The 19184-nt window shown below is 40.0% G+C and overlaps 1 protein-coding gene across 1 annotated transcript; it reads right to left on the reverse strand.

Annotated features, from left to right (window-relative positions):
- Positions 1-521: 521 nt before the first annotated feature.
- ubr1 (ubiquitin protein ligase E3 component n-recognin 1) lies at positions 522-17749 on the reverse strand. Its single transcript, XM_061062234.1, has 47 exons — positions 17610-17749; positions 15155-15414; positions 14171-14249; positions 13722-13832; positions 12465-12592; positions 12247-12385; positions 12051-12113; positions 11826-11949; positions 11564-11671; positions 11385-11473; positions 11202-11300; positions 10932-11089; positions 10387-10486; positions 10143-10271; positions 9856-10036; positions 9716-9768; positions 9382-9492; positions 9209-9274; positions 9020-9121; positions 8861-8924; positions 8656-8780; positions 8512-8564; positions 8312-8414; positions 8171-8219; positions 7912-8066; positions 7726-7825; positions 7509-7612; positions 7324-7404; positions 6946-7127; positions 6636-6844; positions 6343-6436; positions 6084-6236; positions 5896-5996; positions 4906-5005; positions 4662-4810; positions 4523-4578; positions 4340-4436; positions 4167-4234; positions 3785-3932; positions 3558-3645; positions 2860-2996; positions 2666-2774; positions 2519-2575; positions 2353-2430; positions 2102-2272; positions 1909-2010; positions 522-1673 (listed from the first exon to the last, which is right to left on the reverse strand). The coding sequence occupies exons 1-47, from the start codon at positions 17652-17654 to the stop codon at positions 1532-1534; spliced, it is 5220 nt and encodes a 1739-aa protein (XP_060918217.1). The 5' UTR covers positions 17655-17749; the 3' UTR covers positions 522-1531.
- Between the last annotated feature and the right edge of the window lie 1435 nt (positions 17750-19184).

Here is a 19184-nt window from a genome sequence, read left to right on the forward strand (position 1 = left end):
GATCCTACCAAGGATCGCATGTGCCTCAGCAATGCCACCATGCTCTTAAGAAAACTCAATAAAGAAAGACAATAAACCTTCTGAGCTGGTGATGACTGGGTTTTTATTGTTGGGGATAACTTTGTAGGGGCTACAAACCAGTACTTTACAAAGTATGCTACAATGTCTTTCCTTGTTTTCATGTAAAAGCCTTAGTGGAAGTCTGAGCGCCTGCTTTGTTTACCGTTATTTTTAGAACCAGAAGTTCCTTTATTGACCCAGCGGTCAAATAATATAGAAATAAAAAGTTATCCCAGCATGTGTAGGGGAAAATATGTAGGTTGTCTTAAGTAAAGTATGTAGTTCAGTAAATTCTTAATTCTGACTCTGAGACATTCATGTGTCAGATTCACCATTCAAATAAAAACATCATTTATATTTTAGGTTCTCAGTTGATGAGGAAATTTTGTCCCAGTATTACAAAAAAAGATTTCATTGTTTGACATGAAATAATAGAAAATGCTTCAAATGTCGTCTGGATGGAGGCTAGTCTCTTTATTTCCAGCCTGGAAGTCATGAAGTATTGTCAAACAACACAAAAAGGAGGAAACATTATCTTCAAACATTATTCCTGTAAAGCATGAGCATTGATTGATGTGATTATTGAAAAGATACAAGACTCTAACTTGGATGTTGGTTTGTTTACTCAATAAAATAGTACATTTCTTTCTTAATAGGAGTATTATTTTTTTTTACTTCGGTTGAATTTGCGTTAAGTGAGTCAGCATAATCTTTGTAGCTATGGTCCCTTAACTAAAGTCTAATGATTTAAAACAAACAGCAGATATCAAGTTTGGCCTAATAGTAGAACTTGTGATTGTAAATATGTCTCTCAGAACACTGACTCTGTAATAAAGTATATTCCATAAATGTTATCTCAATTATATACGTGTCTAAATATACCATTACAGAGGTTACATTAGGCGTGGTCATCTTTTTGTCCCACTTAACAAATGTGAGGAATCCTTGACTGTACTTCAACTTTTCAAAATAATAGTACCCTTCAAAATAGTATAGTTCAACAATCTTAACTTAGGACACACCAGAGTTTCTCACACAAAATGAAAATGCAGAAAATTCACAGCATCACCGAGGAGAGAAAACCAAAACCATGAAGTGGTAACAAAAATATGTTATTGAGTATCTGATGTTTGTCTTTATTTGAATGAGCCTTTTAGCAGATAACATTACTCTAGGAGAAACTCTTTCTCATAGCAGACAATCAAATTAAAACAAGGCGACTTGGGTTTTCTCATCATCCACCACCCTCTATTATTCTCCATATTCCTCCTCCTCCTCCTCGACTGTCCCACTTCTCTCAACTCCAGCAGGGGCTTCATCGGGAAGGGATTGGCTACTCGGGTCTCCTTTGATTGTAGGATTGTTGACGTCGTTCGTGTGTGTGTTTGCATGTGTGTTAATGAGCACTGGAGCAGTGGTGCTATATGGCTGTGCTCTTAACTCCCCGCAGCCTCCACAGCAGAAGCAATCATCACAACATCTGCCACTCAAAGGCAAACATTACATTGACCACCTCCAGGCTGCGGGCGATCTCCTCCAGGATGCAGTGCTGCTGCCACAGCTGGTTCAGCTTCCTGTAGCGCTCAGGGCAAAGGTGTAGAGGGTTGCCCCTTCTAGAAAGAAAAAGACAAAAAGTCTGATTTAGTTTAGTCTGCCTCAGCCCTGTGTGCAAGTTGTTATGAAAAAAAAAATATAGCCCATTTTGTTCTCTAGTGACTATTTTATCTTTTTGCTATGGTATCAAAGACGTACTGAGGATTGTTTCTTACACCAATATGGTATCAAAGTATTACATTCTAGTATGGAGAGACCTGTTGTCAAGGATGAAGAGCACCAGGTCATTCTTACCCAAGATGAGGATCAGTCTCTCCATAATCATCCAGGTAAGGAGCAGGATATGTGCTTCCTCGAGTCTTACTTGCCATCAGTACTATTTCACACTCTCTTATCCTGCCAAGGAGAAATCAAATTTCATAATAAGAACAAAAAAAATGCAAGTTTTACACAGAAAAAAGAATTCTCTTGATCCCTATCAACCTACCTGAGGAACATGCCCACTCCAGCACCACAGATAGCAGCGTGGGCGGTGCAAGCCCCCACATCCTCTCCATCCAGCGGGCTGAGACAGCAGGAGCTCTGAGAGCACAGCATGGCCCCACAGAACAGGCACAGGGTCGGATGCTTCCTCTCATCATCCATAGACTTTGGACATCTTTGGACAACGTACAAATTTGAAGGTTAGCAAATCTCTGACAGATGTTTTAATAGAAAGGACTTCAATTCCCCACTTACTGAAAATGGCTGGCCTGATTGAGGAGAGCGCTGTAATCCTCGGGAAGATCAATCAAACGATTCCTTCTCCTGGGGTATCTGGAGAAAGAGTTTATCAAATAATCATAAGAAAATGTTTAATTACAAAACAAAGTTTCGAGATAAGAATAGAAATGCCAAAGTGTACCTGACTGTCTGAAGTTTTCCTTTCAGAGCTTTGGTTACAGCTTGGTTTCCACACCACCTGAGAAAGTTACAAAAGATGACTTTCCCTGTGAATACGTGAAAGTTTCTGAATAAACACACTGATCCTGCCTAAATATCTAACACCTACTTCTGCAGCAATGGAGCAACAGTTTCTCTGTGCTCCTGGAAGAGCTGGAACACATTTGAGGGAAGTGCCAGGTAGCTGCATACTGCCTCCATCTGTCCTTGAGGGGTAACTGAAAGTGCCAGAAATGTCAGCTTCTCTTCATTAATCATCGTGTACAGGATGTTATAATGACATAATACTTGGGATTGACCTACCAGCAGTACTGGAGAGCTCCTCCGGTGGATGTACTCCTGTAAGGCAATTGAAAAAAAGAGCAGCACAGCGCAGGAAAGGTTCGATTCCTCTTTTCACTCTTTCGGCCACAGCGCTGCCGGACACATCTGGAATGGGCCTTATGTGCAAAACACAGAAAGAACTGTCAATCAACTTGAACAAAGTCTAAATATCCATATACACCTCTGAGCATGAAGCATGGAAACAGACTTGATAACTGGAGACAAGGAGCAAAGCTTGCCTCGATGAAAAAGGTATTCTCTTCCATTACAGACACGGTCGATTCCTTACAAGTATGACTATATTATATAACAGGCTCATATATAGTTGCAGAAATACAAATGCTGTCCTGTACTTATCTTCTAAACATGACCTTTTATCTCTTAAATGACATCATTATCTGTTAGAACACACACGTTAGGTTAACTAACAACCTGTCCATATGTTAGACCTCAGAAGAGTTTTATTTTGGGCTGATTATCCATCCAGGAAAGCTTCGATCAGCACAGCTTGTTTGAGCCTCTAGTGTTTGTCATTCAGGAGAGGACACTAAACCTTTTTTACAGTATCTTAAAATCCTCAAGGGTAACAATAAAAAATATTTATGAATTTCAAACTAAAAAAAGAAGATCCTGCTTGTTCTTTACCTTAAATATAATCAAACTTATGATGATCTTACCGGCCAGTGTGTTGTGACACTGCACTGTACAGCTCTGCTGCTGCTCTTGTCTCCTCTGTCTCTTCTCCGCTTGCTACTGCAGGGAAATCTGGCCACAATAGACACCGTTATTCACTCGTAACAATCCTCCATGTTATTGTAAAGCACTCTGAGGGAGTTCAGTACATGTTAGTTATAAATATAATTATTAAACAAGAATGTTTTGTTAATGATTTTGCTGTTCTTACCTGTAGAAGACAGGAGGACCTGCACTATGTGAGCCATGGTGACCAGATGAAGAATGTGCAGATGGTTGTAGGCAGAGCTGATAGCAGACGGCTGTAAGTCTACAGCCTGCTCCTGATACAGTGAGGGGATAGACAACACCATCCCCACCTGACAAACCACATAAGAACACATACACAGTTTTATTAATAGAAGCATTTTAATTAGTGCAAGAAAAAACTTTGAATTAGAGATAGATAGAAAACTCTTCTTGAAGAATGTTTTGAAAGCATGAATGCCTACATGCATATCAGTGGTTTAATATATTAATGGTAATTCAACAGAGGTTATATAGAGTAGGGAGTTGAAGAGTCGGAGTCCATAAATCAGTTTCAGTGCACCCACCAGAAGATGGAAGAAGTCCACCTCCAGCAGAGAAGGGGTGTTTCTTCTGCTCATGGATGGTAACAAGACTGGGGAAAGATGACAACAAGGCAACAGGGTAATTCTCCTAAAAGTTAAACTGTTGTATATCCCATGGAAAAAGAATGATAAAGTTCTCTTCAATGACTACATACCCCCCAGCATGCCAGCGAAGTGCCTCTGAATGACAGCCTGGGAGCTCTTCAGTCTCTGAGCTGCTGAAAACTGAACAATTGCCTTCAGACCTGCAAGCTAAAATACAGAAGCATTTCACGAAACTGATACCTGCCAAACCATTAAACACCACATCCTTCATGTGCCAACATGTCACATCGAACCTGTCTGTTTTGTAAGGACCCAAAGAGCGGCTTTTCCTCCTCCTGCAGGATGTTTTCTGTAAAGACATGCAAACATATTTTAAGAAATTTCAAAAACATGTAAGGAGAGAGTGACCTGATGTACAGAGACTTGCTGTACCTATGGCCTGGATAGTGAAGGCACATGTGTTCCACGCCATGAGGGGCACACATGGGCACAGCTCATTGGGTGCCGTCTGCAGTCCCACCCTGTGGACTGTGGTGGCACACACAACCAGCATCTCTACTATGCTGTCTGAGAGCCTCCTCCTGGAAAAAAAAAACAGAAGTGAATTTAAAACGGCTGCATTATAGAAAAACAAAGATCCAGGAGTTTTTCAGAAAGAAGAGACAGTTTCACTCACGGCTCTCGAAGCCCATAGCTGAGAATGGATCTGGGGTCCAGCTGACCCTCTCCACACATTCCTGTATCAACATCAACACTACTGCTTTCTGTGTTGCAATCTGCAAAAAAAACATAGAGACAATTATAAATGATGTCATGCATCATATTACACACATATTGACATTTAATGGCACTCATTAGCACAGCAGCTGCTTTACAGTAAAAGCCCTCCATCAAATAGAGTAAATTACAGCTTCCATTATAAAGTAATCGCAGTGTTGAGTTCACAATAAATCTACTAACATATGAAACACCATTTACATGCTAGTCTCTACCAGGTTAGATTATGCTCTTCATCTATGTTTGGACATTCTGAGCTCGCCTTTTTCACAGGGATGAAACAAAGAGCTGCCCAGGATAAACCTAAAAAACCTACAATGTTCATAAGCCCTTCAAAATAAAAGAATGCCATGTGCCATTGTTGTTCATCCATCCCATAGATGGTAAATATTAATGGACAAAGCCTGAGTGATGTCACCCATCTGTTACTGCAGGGGGGCTTTGGAGTCCTATCGATGGAGGTCACTATGTTGGAAATGCTGTCTCAGCGTAACTTTCAGTCAACATAACAACAGGCTAAGTTCAGGTTTTTGAAGCCTCTTTGACAAACTGTTACATCGCACCGCCTGTCAATCAGGTCAGCTATGCACCTTATCGTGAATTTAGCTTATCCGTCATTAAATCAATATGGATTAGTTATCAAAAAATTCTCTACCCGTAGAGTAGAGTGTGTGCCGATGGAGCTCATCAGACCTATTTTAATTTTTTGAACCAGGCTGTAAACATGTTGATTTCTGCTGTAAAAACGGTCTTTTTTGAATGGGTGTTAATGTGACTTTTTGTGCTTGTTTGCAGGATACTACACTTCTGCATTGGCTTCATTTTCAACACCGGATTTGCCAATTGATCCAAAGAAAAGCAATTACTGTAAATCATTGCGTCTTCTTACCATTTTCCTGAGTGAGTGACTTGAGTCCTTTTATCCTGGCAGAAAGGATCTGGATCCATCGAGGCATGGTCAAATGCTTTCCAATTAATTCTGCATTTTCGCTACATATTGAAACAAGAATATCATATAGCGTCTTATCATTTTTACAATTAATCACATATTGATCTGAAGTAGACGTCTGGACTTACTAGTTAAACAGAAGTTGCTCTGGGGGGATGAGGGGTACAACAGTATTGCACAGAGACTTGCAGAGGGGACACAAGTACTCCCCGTTCTCCAGGTCGATGATCAGCTCGGCGTGGAGCCGGTTCCTGGTTGTATTCTGAACAGCCTCAAAATATCTAAAAAATTTAAACAAATGTATCAGGTCAATGTCAAATAAACTGTCCTTCTACAGGGACACAGGAGAAGAACTGAAACCTCATCATAAGAGAATTTGTTTCTCACTTTTGCCAACATGTGGAGTGCATGACGTGTCCACAGCTTCCAGTGTGGGTCCCAACCGCCAGCTCAGGAGGCATGAAGAGAGGATATGCTGTCCCTTTAAAGGGAAAGATGCACATACCAATGTGTGAGAGTCAGAATTCCCCCCTATAATAATTACAGTTTCTTTTTTTGAAAGATCTATTCATTAATTCGATAGGTATCATGATACAAAATTATCATTAAGGACCAATTTTTCTTGTGGTAATAATTGCAGTTTCTTACATTTAAAAGGAAACAACAAGTGAGAGACTCACCATCTCCTATGCAGGTCAGTTTCTTCCCTCTGCACTGTGTCAGCACTGTGGATCTCTGCACACACGCAGTCAGCACCATGGCCTGAGCCTGGGCCGCCACTTCCTGTTCTTCCTGACAAAGGATGCAGGTGAGTACCTCCCTCTCAGCTGGAGTGAACCCTCGATGAGGGCCGACAGCTACGCACAGCTCCCTCTGCTCCATGGCACAGCTGGAGGAAGAAGCACAACACACAAGTTGTATTATTTTCCTTTTCTTTAAATCCAGCTGAAAACACCTGAGTGGGTTTTTTTTGTGATTTGTCCTGCTCACCTCTCAGTGGTTGTAACAGGCTCTCCTTGTGTCACGCTCTCTGGCATGTTGTCATAGAGCATCTTGTTTGACTCGATAAAGTTTTTCTGCATTGCGGACATCTGAGCCATGATCTTCTGTCGATGGAGTTTGGCTGCCTCTGCCTTTCTTTTGCGCTCAGCTTTCTCTTTGTCCTGAGCACTCTGGAGTAAGAGCAAGTCAGACAGTTACATGTGAATACTGAGAAGCTACATAACATAAATAAGTGTTTGATAATTCGGATTTAGGTTTTGATTCTGGCTCTTAGGATTTAATCTTAAGACTAAACTCAGATGAAAGATGGAAGTCAGTTGAACTGTTACATTTATCATTTCATTGCACCATGCAGTATTCTTTTACCTCTTCAGGCCTGCTTGTTTCCATGCTCATAGAGGCTGACGGGCTGGACTTCTCTCTAAGGCACTTGATGATCTCAAACATCTAGAAGAAAATTATACAAATGATGAAGGTAATTGGAAAATCAATGTATCATCAAAGTGACAGAAATGGTTAATGTGATGAAACTATCTAATTGAACAGCCTACCTGAAGAACCCATTTGACCATGTCTTTCTGAGCCTCAAGGGAAGGAACAGTCTTGATCTTTGACAACAAGGCGAACACTGACTTGCCGTGTTCTGAGCCGATTCCTAACAGAACAAAAAAGGACATCTGTGTCACAAAATCCACAAATCCAAACAAGTTTATGGCTTTATGAACAATGACAAATGTTGAACCAGCTATGATAAAAACTTCAACTCACTGCGGGCCTTCAGGCTGAAATCAAAGGTCACTTCCTCCATAGAGCTTTCCTCGAGCTGCAATTTCTCTTCTAGCAATGCCTGACCTATCAGGTGCAGGGCCTGGAAAATGCAATGGGTTTGAGGTATAAATAGCAAAGTCTTACCAAGGTACACTCTGTAAAAGACACAATCTGTGTAATGTGTACCCTCTGGATCATGGCTTCTGTCCAATGAGTTGCCCGGTCCTCCGCCGCTCTCTGCAGGACGCGTCTCAGGACATGGATGATGATGTCACAGCAGAGCAGATGCACTATGCTGGAGAAAGGTGAGCAGAAGGCTGGGGGCATGGGAGGTGGCAAAGCTGAGAAAACAAAAACAAGAGGCAACATGTGTAGCTCTGGTTTATTGGCAGCTGCATCACAGATGCTGTACGGAGAACTTGTGCATATATAAAATGTGGGTCACTTTTATCGTTGCTCTCTTGAGTCCTCCTCTTCTTCTGAGATTCTTCGGCCTACAACAAGTCAAAGTTCAAATGAAATGAGGAAAACATCAACACAAGCTCTGTCAGTTTAACATGTGACCCGTGCTGGGACATTGCTCTACCTTGCTATGTTGAGATCTTGAATAGTGGTAGAAGAAAGGGTTGAATTCTGCCAGGCACTCCTTTTTTACTTCATACAATCCATGTCCTGAAACACCTGGTTTTCTAAAAACAGAAGCAGAGGAGACAGATTTTAAAAAACAACAACTCAGAAACGATTTCCAAGACGAAAGACAAATTTTCTCTCACAATGTTAACATACTTGAAAGTAGCAACTTTGGTAATCACAGACTCCAGGCCTGTTTCATGGCTCTCCTACAAAGAAAATGATTTGATCTTAATTAAATGATTATTCACACACATAAAAAAAAAAAGAAATTAAGCTATGAAGGAAAATTCAGCTTACATTCTCAGGCAGTCCCTTGACCAGGCTACTATGAGCCATGGGCTCAATGCAAAGCAGGTGGATAACCTCCCTCATGGTCACGTCCTCTTTGGTCACTTGACTGATACCCGGAACATAACGCTCACCTGGAAACACAACATCATTGAGACACTATAAAATGACTTACATCCAACCAAATACCAAGATTTATGTGTGTTCCTCTTACCAGCGATGACAATAAGGAGGAACAGCATCTCTTCAGTCAAACGGTTCCACTGTGTCAGTTCATCCTGAAAATTCATTTGCATTTCATCAATAAGTAAATCACAAGGTGGCAGAACAAATCTTTGGGATTAATTGTCGTCATTATCGAGGCGATGCTTACCTGGTCTTTGCTTGTACAACTTCCATTAAAGTAATCAAAAAGCTCAAATCTCAACAAGATCAGCATGAGGAAGTGGTTGGGGTCCATTTTGGAAGCAGTTATCTGTAAACAATTTGTGGGAGGAGTCATATATTACCACCTTAGACATGACAGAGAATGAGAAAAATCCTATGTCTAATTTCTACAGACCTGAAGCATGAGAATGTCCTTATCGTACATCTCGTCCCTGCACTTTACGTCCTGATAGTAGTAGACCTGAAACAACACAGGATTGACTTTTTATTCATTCATTCAAGAAAAAAAACATCACAGAGTACACAGAATAAGAACACTGGCTAAAACATCCAAAGAAAGTATTATACCTGGCTGACCAAAGACAGGCCGTTTCTCCGCCACATTTCAGCTGAGACCTGTGCAGCCAGCACAACGCAGCGCAGAGGATGCTCCGCGAGCTGAGTGAGGTCATAGCCCTCCTACAACACACGAGGGAGAAAGCACAAGTCTCTAATGCCAGCAAAGAAATTAAAACACTGTTTCAAAAATATGTATTTTCTTTTCCAATTTGCCAACACTTTAATATCGGTTCTCTTTTAAAACATGTAAATGTTCTCACTTGTTTGTTTAATTTGACTTTAATAAATATTGTTAAGAGGGTTTTGCAAACATTTCAATCATCTTTATTGTCATGTCACTTACCAGATTATCCAGCCGTTCAATGGCCCCTGTTCTGCACAACATTACAAAGAGGCCTGGGGAGCACAATGAACAGAGTAGTGGATTAAGGGTTGACCATGATAATGACAATAAATTAAGGAGGTAAATACTATTTGTCCTACCAGCCAGTAGCCTGGAGATGGGCAGATGTATGCTGACAGGCTCCTGCGACACTTTGTATGGGTGAACATGGAGGATGTGTTTGCACATGTAGTAGTCTGTGGCCTCTCTGTGGAAGGGCTGATTGTTGCATTGCATCAGGACTGTGTGGCACTCTTTAAATGCAAGCAGCAAGATGTCATCCTGAGGGAGGAAGCAAGCAATGGTTGACAAACATTTTCACACAGATCCTTTTTCCTTCTGTAAAACAAATGAATGGGGAGTGTGGGACAATTCATCTCTCACTCACATCAGAGGAACACCAGTCCTGAAACATTGCAAGAACATGGCGAAGCTGGATCTGAAGAGAAAAACCGGCCTCCCATTCTGGCTCCACCGCAATGTGCCGACCGAACTGGCGCTTCACCTCCTCCATGCCCTGATAAGAAACGTGAAGAAGTTCCAGGAATTGTGAAGTTGCATCAACCTGGTAGAATAACACCGCAATTCCAAGCGATCAAAAATGTATCAGAAAAATTTTACATAATTAGTACCTGCATGCATTTGAGGAGCCCAAGGAAGATTTTGAACCCCTCTAGGAACTGTGTCCGCAGCTCTTCAGTCCATATCGAGGGTTTACTGATCAGAATATACCTGAGAGACACAACATATATAAAAAAAAAAAAAAATTAAAAAGTAAGAAATAGAGAATTTGTTTCCACTTCACTAACTTAAAAAAAAAAAGTTATTATTATGGGCCCTTTTGCCTTTAATGGATAGGACAGCTGAAGAGAGACAGGAAATGATGGGAGTAGAGAGTGAAGGATGATGAAATGGTGGGGGTCAGATTTGAACCCAATGCCGCTGCGACAAAGACTGTAGCCTGTAGGGCGCACAACTAGGCCATCCCTCACCCTAACTTCACTCATCCTTTGATGAAAGTGTTCGGCCTGTAACTAGATTGCTGTGTTGTTTTAGCTTAGGTCCATTTTTCAGATGAGTTTGGAATGTGATGTTTGGTTCTGATGCAGCAATCCTCTTAATCCAAAACTTCATAGTATGGGTATCATTAGTATTAAATTGTTGCCTGTTTACTGACCTGAGGTCGTGGAAGATGACCTGGATGCGGGAGAACTTGTCTGAGTTGTAGCCGAGGAAGAAGAAGCGATTGTTGTCATCCAGATGTTCACGCAGCAGTTCCATCACTGTGTCAACTATCACTTTAATGACATTGCCCTCTTCAATCAGCTGCCGGGCCTAGAAGAGGAGAGAGGCAAAAAAACATCCTTAAAGAAGCACAGATATTAAGAGACATAAAATATTCCATTCTATGTGAAAAAAAGAAAAGCAAAGAACAAACAATACTTACTAATGTGGGTACAGTGAATATCTGAACAGACAGAGCCGTTATAGATATGCTCCTCTCATGGTCATCATTTATGAAATCCTTTTGCAGCTGCTTGTAGTGCTGAAATCATCCATATAGAACATGTATTAAATGAAGCTGGTGAAGGAATCCCCCCCAAAAAGAGTAAACACTCCCCTGTATTACCTTTGTAAACTCAATAGCAAAAAGCCTCTTGAACTCTGTCTCCATCAGCATGCTACAGAAAATCATCTCATGTACGATCTTGCGAGCTCCTGGAGGACATGAGAAAGAAGTTCATTCATGATCTTGTTGTACAGAATCCAGTACAGATAACCCTTAATGAAAATACATGATCTACTTGCCTTTGTACATCTTGGCATCATGCAGCATGAGTCTGCTGATAAGGCAGGGCCGCTCTCCGTCTGCGTTTGGCTCTAGGGCGACCTGACTGAAAGCCTGCCTGAAGCCCACTGCACAACACACACACACACAGGTTCACTGTCACACAATGTGCAGGTGCATGGACATATGAGCACTTAGATAGTTGTAGATATATTTTCAAAGAAAGGTGGAGGATCTGTAAATAGAACTGTGAAGTTTTGTGAGGGGCAGATATGGTGGCACCTGAGTAACCGATGATCTTTTGGAACCAGTTGCCGAGACGTATAGCAAAAGTTTGATGAGCCATTACAGCTGAGTGAAGGATCTCCACACGAAGCGGCTGCAACGAAATGTGCTCAGAGTTGGACTGCAACAAAAGAAAACGGACATATAATCATACAGGGTTCAAGACTAAACAAATGTAAATGTATCAATTTTACAAGGGCGGAGTCGGTCGCATGGTGTTACCCTAATGAGATCTTTTGCTTGCTGGCAGGAGAGAAGAGTTCCTCTCTTTACAGCCCGCCGACCCTGTGCAACAGTAAACAGTGATGATGGAATAATTAACAACTGGTATGTTGAGTGCAATTATGGAAGGCTATGATAATTGGCGTCTCTTTCTCATGAGGATGCTGTGAAGAAAACATCATGACAAAGATTGTACCTCTTTGTCAATAAGAGCCGTGTGCGTCTGAGCTTCGGCCTGATCACATTGGACAGAGCGCTGCAGGGTGTAGATCACATGGTCGTACGAGTGGTGCTCATCGTTGTACAGAACACAGTAGTATGCATTTTCTTTTGTTCTGCAAGGAAAGAAGTCCAAGTTAAGTGGGGTATTTCCATATGGATATGCATGTTTGCATGTTATCAGATGAACCATACCGAGGCTGGAGTTCCGCTGACAGCTCTAAGTTCTCGTCCCAAACCAGGAAGTCTGCGACGTACTGCAGCAGCACCCGAAACAGTTTCTCAGCCCGCTCATATAACTGAGGCTCCAACACACACTCATCCTGCGCAAAATGGGAGAATTTCACAGAATTCATGTTTTAGATTTAGTGTCTTAATACATACCTGTAAATATCTGTCTTCAGAGAATCAGAGACATTTTAACAAACTTTTTTTGTGAAGTAATGGTCTGTTAAAGACTCATTTTAAATGTTTCTATGATTTTCTCTAATGTAAATCTGAAATAAATATGAGGCTGCAAGTTAAATTTAAACCTTTTTTCTAACATGGATACCGCCAAGATTGTTCTTTGATGTATCCAATTTTGCAAAACTATTCAGACATGAACAAAGTTTATTGTAATAACCTTTGCTAAAACTCTATTTCCTGTGTCACCAGTTGTGTCTACAGTATGTCAAAGGACTGATCTAAATATTTTGTTTCTAAGAGCTCATCAGGGAATTTGATATTTATTTCACAGAGCCAGTTGCCTCAGAGCAAACATTCCTCAAAGCAGTATTTCATACAATGTCTGACATTTAATAACAAGGCAAACTAAATATTCAGCAGGTCTGTGTATTAACACCAGCGTCTACGTCACGCTGCTGTGTGAGAACAGCGACTGGAGTCTTCCAGAATCTAAACAACGGGAGATGTGAAGCATTATGATGGGTTATTAATGTTCAACTCAGAGATGTATTCATGGTCAAGTGATATAAATCACTTTTTAAAGCACTTGCTCAGAACTGGGGCAGAAAACATAGAGCAGCCTCACAGACCAGGGCAGCTGATGGCTCTGATAATAAAAGCACCTGCTGTTTTTGGAAAACAGGCTGTACATCTGTTCAAAGCCTCCAGAGCAGGATCTCGTCAGAGAAACACTGTGATCAGCAAAGAAAGGCCTGACAAGTGCTGAACAGTTTCAATCAACAAAATGCATCCCAGCAGCACCCCTGCACAGTTCAGCAGGATTTAACAAACTGTTTTCCACTCAGTCACCTTCCAGATCTTTAACCCAGTTATAAATTTTCTCAAGATGTTTCAGGCCAACAAAGTGCTTTTCTTTCACGTTTCCGGAGACAAAGTCACAGCCAGAATTAAGATGGGAAAATAAGCATTCTGGGGTTCACTGACACAGAATGGGACAATCATGCCCCTCCCACATCCCTTCTTCTGCTCTATTATGTAACTCACCGTTACCATGGCAGTGGCTGCCCCTGGGTTGTGTTTGGAGCAACAGGGGCCAATCTTCCAGGCTTCCAAGTCCCCACAATCACAGAAGCCCCCGCCTGAAGATGCGTGCATCTGGGAAAAAATGCACACGCGGGGGGAGGGGGGGGGGTTATAGTTTCACAAATAGTAATGGACACATAAAGTACAGTTACTATGTACACACGATAGTGACATGGCTGTTCTTACTTCTTGAATTAATCCTTAATTATGCAACAGTGGGACTAAAACATTTAAGGCCAAAATAAACTCCTATGATTATTTGAAAGTATTCAATCATAGCGCTCAGGCAGCAGAAATAAGTAGTGTTTTTTAAAACAATTTATTTTCTGAGTGGTCGATTATAATATAGTCCAATAATACAGATTAAGTTGTATTTTCTTAAATATGTGAACATTTATATCAACACCAACCTTGTAACGATGGCTTTTGTGCACACTATCCTGGAAGCAGTCCATGCACAGGACACACGTGGGATCTATGGCGCAATCCCTGAATAAATAGAGGACAATTTGTCATGATTGAGAAAATGTCAACAAAGTGCATCATTATAAGACAAAAGCATGCAATAGATTAGGGATGCACCGATGCATCAGTTTAATATCTGTATCGGCTGACATCTGCATTTTTGACGGAGGATCTGTTTTCATGGTCAAACATGAGGGAAAATGTTGGTGTTGTGGGAGTCCTACACTTAAAGAAGTCATGAAAAAGCATTGGAATCAGCCCTGATTTTCACTATCAGTGCATCCCTGCAATAGATTTATTGTTCAATTTGAACTTCCCGCATGTCTTCTTCTTCCAAAAATAATATCCTTGAATATATAAAAAAGAGGTAAGTAACTGATTTCAATGTCTTAAGAATAGAGTTGTAAAGTCAACAGTCTAACAATCTACAGATATGAATACAATGAAAGCACATAATAAGTACCCCTGGGATACACCCGATTATAAAATGCCAAATAAGGAAATGAGGTGCCAGTCATTTCTTAAATATGTCTAATGTTGACATAAAACATATTTAGGAAAGAAACCAAAAAAATGAAAGACGTGATAACTGTGAATACAGTATCAATGTGAGTGACATTTCCCATCGTTCAGAGATTCCTTATAGACTTCCTTATTCTGAAAACTAAGAATACTCATTCTGAACTATTCATTTCTGACACTTAACCTGTATACTTTGTAATTACATCACTGTAGAATTTAAATCTATTGTGACCAAACTAATCTTTCAAAATATACTTAAAAATGGAAATATCCTTCATGTACATATCTGTCTGTCCTTGAACTCTGAGTTTCATTGATATTTAAATGATATTCAAATATTGACATGCTGTTATAGCTACTTTTATTGACTTTAATAACAAATTAAAGACCACAGGCTCTTCTCAGACCTGCATGAGTAGACAGTCTCTCCCTCTTTGAAGACGCGTCCACACAGCTGGGAGGAGCTGCTGCCCTGCTTGAGCTTCTCCAGACCCTCCTGAGGATTTTCTCCAAACAGGAAACACTCCAGCGGATGGAGAAGTCGGCTCTGTGTGAGCTCCTCTTCCTCCTGGGGGCTGGACTCTGACTTCAGACAGAAGATCTGCGGCACCTGCTCCTTCAGGTAGCGGAGAAGCTCCGCTCTGCTGTCTGCAGCCTCCAGCCATTTCTGCAAAAGAGCAGTGGAAAGAATGATTTATTCTGCAGTGACACACCACATCAGTTTCCACATCTTGATACAAAACCACATGTAAAGGCCACTATTGTTATAGTAACGAACCAAAAAATATTATAACATTTGCCATTCATCATGTTGGCCTTTAAAAACAACAAAGTTTAAGTCTAATGGCATATGATGCAGAAAGAACTTTTGTAACGAATGAAGAGATGTGTTTCATGTGTTGACTGCCGATGCTCCCACTAAATAGAGATTTCATGCTGATTCTCGTTATAAGTTTGTAGTAGGAACAAAAAGCTTGAGCTTGTTTTTTATTAATTTATGTTATCAGTAAGGAATCTGTCACACTTTCTCTTTTCTAATTCTACTAAATTACTTTTCGCATTTTCACTTTTTCTGTTTCAGCTGGCAGCACAAACCACCATCATGTACACCGCAACTTTCTGTTGGAGCAGCCAGCTTAAATATTGAAACCATCGATATATTATAGTTTAAGCACAATTCAAAATGACCATCCATCTTTTTTCAGTGTTCTAAGTTAATCAATATGAATGACATCAATATGTACTGCCTTCTTTACATGTAAAAAGGTAGAAACAGTAGACCAAGAAAACATCAACTTCAACCTCGATAATTAACATAATCAGTCCTCCCCATTTCATCGTGATTACAGCTGCTAACGTTACTGCTACTACTACACATACTTTTAACATTATTACTGACATTGAGCTGTATGTTTAATCTTATTCCTTGTAGCTGTTTGTCCCTATCCTTCGTCTTCCTGCGTCTCCCTCTTTCCAAGCCCAACGCAGTTTTGGCAGACGGCTGTTCAACATGAGTCTGGTTCTGCCTGCTGTTTTTCCTTTCAACTGTAACTTTGCTAAATGTTGTTTAGTGTTGTGCTCGTGATGGGTTAATGTTGGGTCTTTGTAGATAATAGAGTACGGTCTTTTACCTGCTCTTTTGTAAAGTGCATTAAGATAACATCTGTTATGAATTGACGATGTATAAGAAAAGATTGCTTGATTGATAGAAAACACTGTCTTCCTAATAACACCCAGAGGAGGGTGCAATCTGAAGGATTCAGTTGTTTTAAATGAACAACACAAACATCCATATTCATGAAGCTACTGCTTTGATTCACATCAAAGCTGTGCATAACTTTCGAGCTCTAAACAGTGTTTTACCACATACTTTTGAATTTATTTATTTAATAGGGACAATGCAATTTAACATAATTTCAATACAAAGCATGAAACTGATGTGCTGCATAAAGAGTATATAGCTATTGCTAATTTCCAACTCGTGTCCCCAGTTGGGCCTTTGTGTAAACAAACAGATTCAAATGTACAACATTCAGTTACATAAAACCCCATAACACGATATGAGGATACATTAAAATACATCTACAACAATACAAATGTTATAAACCAGTTTAAAATGAAGTTTGAAGATATTAATTAAAAGTGGGTACAGCTCTGGCTTGCTTTGAGCCAGCATTTCACCTGTTTTGTAAAAGACTTGTATTTCTAACGCATTTATTCCACGTTTAATGAACACAACACCGACACATTTCCTTTTTAATTCACTCATGCTGGATGCACATTGTAAGTGGAGGCACAAAATGGTAATTTCATATTAGTGACTTTACAGGTTTAATAGGACACATATTCTTCAAACAATTATTTTTGGTTGTGTTTGTTACATGTAATGTAGTCACGCAAATTAATAACTAAAGTATCTATAAACAGGCTAGTTTCACTTTCACAAAGTAAACAATAACAGTGTGTTATAGCTGCAGAAGCAGACAGGACTGCTTCTCTTGTTTTAGCGCAAAGGACGCGGTCACCAAAACACCAAAGGATGGACATTAACACACTAACACTGCCATATATTCACAAAATACGAACGCAAACAAAGCGTTCACGACTTTTATTTGCTGTCCAGCTGCATTAACTTACTGTTGGTGTGATATTCAATTATAACTGCACCCTGTGAAGAGACAGTTCTTCTACCATTAAAATAGCTAGCACAGGAGCTAACAGCGGATGTTAGCCTGGTAAGTAGATGTCCTTTAACTGTACGTCGGGCTGTGTTATACAAAACAACAAACGCGTTGTGCTTTAGTGTTTGTCGCTGAGTGTCAGTACCTGCTGTCAGCTCTAAAGGCTATTAGAAACTCATACCTTGCTGAGCCACAGTCCGTCTTGGGATTTCTCACCCTCCGCCATATTCCATTTGCCGTAAAGGAGGAGACGTCACCAGGAGACTGTTCCCCTTGTAACCGAGCACCTTTTGCGACGCTGCTAGGACATACTCATAAATGTCGGAAACGGAAAAAATGTTGCCAATCTTGGTGAATAAAACAAGAGAAGAAAGAGCTAATTTAAAAACGATTACGAATTTAAAGATTTGGCCTCAGGTCTTAATCGTGGATCTGAAAAAAAAAAAACGATTTGTAAACAAATATTTCTGCTCAACCTGCCCTCTGGTGGCCGCATGTAAATTGTGCATCCATGATTTGACAACTATTGGAACTATTTGGTCAAAAAGCCATTTTCGTTTCACCATTGCACTGTTTTAGATAATTTTCATAATTTTGTTCATTTTAAAGTTGTTTTTAATGTTTTATATATAACATTTTGCACGGACTTGCTCCTCCTCCTTTTGAAGGACCTCCATTCCCCCTCAAACCCCCACACAGGACTACCTCACTGGACTGTAAAATACAATATAACATACATCACAAATGTGCAATATATTTATCTGTATAGTAATTTTACCCATAAGTTTTCTTTTTTATATCTATTTATATCTGCACCTTATTTTTCTATGTAAATACTTGCTGCTGTTTTTTTTATCCTGCACTGCAACGAGCCAAATGCAACAAAATTTTGTTCTTATCTGCACTGTAAAGTACAAGTTTGAATGACAATAAAGAAAGTCTAAGTCTAAGTCTAAGTCTTTATAAAGCTGAAGTCTGCCAGTGGGATCGGCACCAGGGGCCACAGCCCGAGGAGACTGTGAGGTCCCACACAGACGCACTACATTCAGACAAACTGTTCTGTCAGTCAAAGGAACTAAATATTGGAATATTCTCCCACTCACAATAAGAGACTCACAAACATATGCAACCTTCAAAACACACCTGTAACAGTGGATAAAAGAAAACCAAGTCTGTGACCACCTTTAACCTTTAACCTCTATTAGTGTCTTGTTGCACTTGCGCCTTTGTATTTGTATTTTATTTGTAATTTGTCTTTCTCTGTTACCTGCCTAGGGACAACAGATGGAAACTAGCACTTCTGCTATAATCTGGCATTTTTTACAGCTGTAATTGTTACAGCTGTTCATTAATATGAACATTCATTAATATTAATATTATGCTACTACCTGTAAATAACTCCTACCATACATTGCCCATCCTACCTGAATGAGAGTTCCTTTTTTTTTTTTAATTTTCTTCTTTTGTTGTTTTTAGCTGTGGATGCTTGTATGTGTGTGCACTTTAAAGGTGAAGCCAATAATTTCGTTGTACAATTGTATAATGACAATAAAGACATTCTATTCTATTCTATTCTATTCTATAATATGCACTGTCCCTAACAAATAAATAAATAAATAAATAATAAAAAAATGTTTTGCCTCTATGTATTATATCTTTGGTTAATATTGTCATAATATGGGAACAAATCTAACAAAATAAAACAATTTGAGTTGTTATATATAGTGGTTTAATTGCTCTCTAGGCGGTCACCAGC

The sequence above is a fragment of the Labrus mixtus genome, chromosome 18 (genome assembly GCF_963584025.1).
Source record: "Labrus mixtus chromosome 18, fLabMix1.1, whole genome shotgun sequence".
Taxonomy (NCBI): domain Eukaryota; kingdom Metazoa; phylum Chordata; class Actinopteri; order Labriformes; family Labridae; genus Labrus; species Labrus mixtus.